Source organism: Temnothorax curvispinosus, unplaced genomic scaffold, assembly GCF_003070985.1.
Source record: "Temnothorax curvispinosus isolate PA1 unplaced genomic scaffold, ASM307098v1 QBEX01008078.1, whole genome shotgun sequence".
Classification (NCBI taxonomy): Eukaryota; Metazoa; Arthropoda; class Insecta; order Hymenoptera; family Formicidae; genus Temnothorax; species Temnothorax curvispinosus.
Genome location: NW_020217858.1, coordinates 12,402 through 17,185, shown reverse-complemented (window position 1 = coordinate 17,185; position 4,784 = coordinate 12,402). Strand labels below are relative to the sequence as shown.

General features: G+C 41.8%; 1 protein-coding gene across 1 annotated transcript; it reads right to left on the bottom strand.

The window, feature by feature from the left end:
* Positions 1-211: 211 nt before the first annotated feature.
* On the bottom strand, positions 212-1,054 carry LOC112457669 (cilia- and flagella-associated protein 45-like). The gene has a single exon (XM_025020848.1). The coding sequence runs from the start codon at positions 1,052-1,054 to the stop codon at positions 212-214; it is 843 nt and encodes a 280-aa protein (XP_024876616.1).
* Between the last annotated feature and the right edge of the window lie 3,730 nt (positions 1,055-4,784).

Here is a 4,784-nt window from a genome sequence, read left to right as displayed (position 1 = left end):
TCCAAATCCCTGGTAAATTGCTTAAATGCATTGACCAAAAAACGGACGAACTATAACAGTCAGAACGTGACAACTATGTCGAAAACTTTCACGTAGTCCCAGAAATCTCTATCTTTCCTTGTTAATCCAGCCACATTCCAGAACATTATACTTATTTTCCTCTTACCTTCCTTGCGTTCATTATTCTTATTATGTATCTTCTTGTCCTCCTCTACTCCATTCTCATGCCTTCGTCTTCGCCTCTTCCGCCGTCCTCTGACTGGAAAAACGTCTGCAATTCTAACCTTGCTTTGGCCTCGTTCCATCTGTACCATTTATCTTTTATTTTTAGCTTCCAATATCTAACTACCACTTCCTTTTCTTGCGCTCTCTGTTCTTTTGCCATCTTCACAATCTCCCTTTGTGTTTCCCTTTCCTTTACCGTTCTGTCATTTTCAATGTAGATTTCTTCTTTTCCCAGTCGGCTTTTGCTTTCCATTATTTTTCTTTTATTTTCTTGATCCCTTATTTTTGCCTGTATTATTTTTCCTCCTCCTACTAATCTCGCTCTTTCCATCTTCGCCTCTACTCCCAACCGTTCTTTCACAAATTCTTCTACTTCCTTTTCCAAGCCTTTTCTTTCCTTTCCTACATTCAGGCCTTTAATAATAATATTATTCTTTCTTTCTTCTCTGTCTTTTTTCTCCATCATGATTTTTATTTCCTTTACTTGTTTCCTCAATTCATCTGTATTTTCGCTTGTTCCCGGTATATTTTTCTGATTGCCTTCCTCGATCTTACTAAGTCTGGCTTCTATTGTTTTAATTTTATTTGCTTGCTCGCTTTCCAATAATTTCTTCTCAAAATCCTTGAGCTTTCCCTCTATTTCTTTTTCTAGTTCCTTTTCTCTCAAGATATTTCTCTCTCTTTCAGCATACAATTCTTCTTTCAACTGTTGCACCTTCCTTCTAATTTCTTTATTTTCCTGCGTAAGCATATCCTTCATATCTCTTATTTGGATTGTCAGTGCTATCAGGATATCTCTTTTGCTCTTTCCCTCCCACATATCTTTCATTTCTCCGTCTCTATTGCTCTGCAACTCTTTATCTTGTGCAAAAGTGAGCGTACTCTTTCCTTCTTGCTTGCACTTTTATTTTTTCTCTTGCTCACTTTATCAGTTATGACACAGTGAATACGTTTACATGGCTCGATTTACGCCGAAGTTATAACATTGATGATTGATGTTATAACTACTGACGTTAAATGCCGTGTAAACGCGCTCTTTTACGACGAAATTATTACATCAATGTGGTAACGAATTCGTTGTAAAAGAGCGTTTACACGGCATTTAACGTCAGATAGTTATAACATCGATGTTATAACTTCGCCATAAATCGAGCCGTGTAAACGTAGTCATTATGTACATACAGTTATACTGTGGTCATATGTCATAAATTGACATGTACTATACACTATCTTTACTAAAATATATTCAAAGCGGAAATATCCCATTAATGGTGGACGACTAATCCGCATCCTGCAGCCTCGGTGTCCTATCCCTCATTAAAGGATCCCTACTTGGCAGACGTGCTTAAGCTCCGTCTACATGTCGAAAGAAGTGCAAAGCACAGGCAAAAAGAAGACCACGAGAGAACTGAAAGGAAGGGAAAGAGCAGATTCGTTGAGCATACTGGATTACGTACGAGGTAAAGATAAGGAGAAGGAGAAGGAACATAACAAGAAGAAACGAGAAGAGAGGGAAAGACTGGCGGATGAAATATTTAAGAAAAGTAATATGATGAATAGAACACCACCAGGTTTGAAGCAGACAGGAGAGGAGAGGGGGATGAAGAATGAAGAAGGAACACTGATGGGGATGCTGAGGGAACTTAAAATAGAAATGGTAGAATTGAGGAACGAGATAAAGGAAATAAAAGAAAACTGGGAGCTGAGAGTGGATAGAATGGAGAAGAAGCTGGTGGAGATGGAAGACAGAATGAAAGAGATGGAGAGACGGAGAGGAAAAACCGGAGTTGCTAAAGTAGAAAATATAGAAAAAGTAGTGGAGAAAGTAGCGAAATTAGTAAAGCAAAATAAAGGAAACGAAGAGTCGCGAGGAGGAAAGGAGGTACATATGGTATTAGGTTCGCTAGTACATATAAAAATAACAACTTCAAAAAATTATTCGACCCCCCTGGCCATTACTCCTTTATTATTCCTCTTCACAACATTTTGGCCTCAATCAGGCCCTTTTCAAGTGAGATGTTTTACAACTACAACTGTTGTTGCTTGATGTAAAACATCTCACTTGAAAAGGGCCTGATTGAGGCCGAAACGTTGTGAAGAAAAAGAATAAAGGAGTAATGGCCAGTGGGGTCGAGTAATTTTTTGAAGTTGTTAAAATGTAAAGAGTATTCAAACTGCGGGAATGGAAGGTAGAGAAGTGGTAATAATAGAATTGGAGGACTGGGAAACCAAAGAGAAGATAATGAAAGAGAAGAAGAAATTAAAGGACAAATCTGAAGGCAGAATCTTTATTGACCATGATATGACGAAGACGGAGAGAGAGGTGCAGAGAAAAATAAGAGAGCGTGCAAGAATAGAGAAAGAAGATGGGAAGATAGTTAAAGTAGGATATAAAAAGATGAGTATAGGAGAAAAGCAGTATGTGTGGAGCGAGGAAGCAGGAGAACTAAGAGAAAAGAAAAATTTCTAGATGGCTGCCAAGTTAGGAAAAAAAAACAGCAAATTATGACATTTAAGATGACAATAGGCAAACAACACGAATGGAGGTCGGAAAAGTGAAGCAGCTGAAGAATGAAAATAGGCAAAAAATAATTTTTTGGAATGTAACGGGTATCGAGAGGCAGGACAAAGATTTTTAGAATTACATAGTAGGTTTCGATTATATAGGGTTATGTGAAACATGGTTAGAGGATAAGGGATGGGATAGAATAAGGGTAGACTACCGGAAACGCTGTGACCGTACGGAGGTGTGATCTTCCCCACGTTACGGTTAATGATTATTTTCTGATGTGATTTTATGTCACTAACACGGTCGCCACTCGCGTTTTGACCCCCCAAACCGAGAAAGGATGTTAATTATTTAGTGACGGATTTGCCCCACCTGGTTTACTCGCTGATTCCTCTCAACCCCTTCATCCTCTGTTTCAGGTTTCCTCTGTGCCGCCGGATCTTGGATCGCCTGCTGGACTCAGCTTCCCGGACTCTCTCTGGACGGCCTCAGCTGTGCACTAACGACTTCGCCCCGGACCGCCTCTTGGATCTCCCCGCGCGTCGTGGGATCGCCGATGATGGATCAGGTAAGTATCAGGATCAGGTAAGTACCAGGTAAGTATTCAGGACAAGGTATTGACCCGCACTCGAATAAATGTTCAAATACTACTGTTTTCAAATAGTAAAATATCCTCTATTTTATTCTATTCCAGATAGTACAAGATTATAGTGAAGATGTGAAAAAGATTTAACGCGTCTACCGCGGGATCGTTCAACGCCGAGTCTAAGATTCTTTGATCGTTACGAGAAGTTACAATGTCAGCCGCCGTACTTTACGAACGGTGAGTTCCCGACGTCTTGACTCTACGACTGTTCGACAACGAATCCCTCGATCGCTGGATTTCGCTCGGGCTCCTCGACTCCCGGCTGCATCCCCACTTGGTCGTGGCTCCGCCCCATCGAGCATCTCCGTCGGCCAGATGTTCCATACACCTGCCAGCCAGATGTGGTCGTTCACCGCTTCCGCATTCCTGAGTCCATTGTTCGTTCGAGGCAGGTGTTGCCGCGTACAATAGGCTCATTCATTGGATGTAAACATGTTATTCACAGCTTTCGCAAATACATGGATTTCACACTACGCAGTATTCCATTTTCTCGATCCTTCTATTCCTTTCATACTTATTTATCTCGAATATTCATAATCACGGAATATTATCGGGGAAAAGGGAATCTTGCGTTAACATTGTTTTAATTATTCGCTCGCTCGCTTACTCATTTATGTTACAACGTCGTGGTCTCGTTCGCGATTGTTAAACAGCCATTAATTATCGTACATGCTTGTTAACTTATTCGACAATTTTCATTCGACATTCGATAATCGATTTTGTTTCCTAACTCTCGCATGTTCCATTCTACGCGTCGCCCGTTATCTCTCCACCTTCGTGGTCCATGCCTCCACCTGACAACACCGCTCGAATGATGAATCGATGGTCTAATTGATTTCCCAATGTTGCTTAGAACACATATTTGCCAAATTTACGTTTTCAATTTATCACCATGTGTCGGCTAGTCCGACCGCGCCTCCGTGGTTACGATTCCTCTACTTCATTACCATTCGATGTATCATTCGACGGTGAATTTGTATTCCCTCGGTCGCTCGGATCGCGTGACAATCGACAACTCCGCGATTGACCGTCGATATCGTTAATTTTCGCTTCCTCGCGTCGCGGTTCAGGTTTCGCATGTTTCGCGCGTACTCTTTTACCCAACGACAGTTTCTCGATGATGCCTGCAATATTCTCACGCCGCTTTACCGCTCGAATCGCTTCGCTTATCGTCGGATCGCTCGATCGACGGTTCGCTTCGCGTGGTACCCCCAGTTGGGAACCCCTGTCGCGTCTCTCGTCGAACAGGTCAACTTTATTTCGATGTTCGTGGGTCGTACCAACTGATCCGGACTCTGTTGGATCATAGGACCGGTTCTCACGGTTGCCATATCGATCGTTAATGCCATTCGATGGATAACGCGTTTTCTTGCATTTTGTACGGGTGACGGTTTTGCCCCGGAT

What these genes read in the sequence shown, in the direction of transcription:
- LOC112457669 (XM_025020848.1), bottom strand. Translation starts at nt 1,054, where the DNA reads ATGAAAGATATGTGGGAGGGAAAGAGCAAAAGAGATATCCTGATAGCA.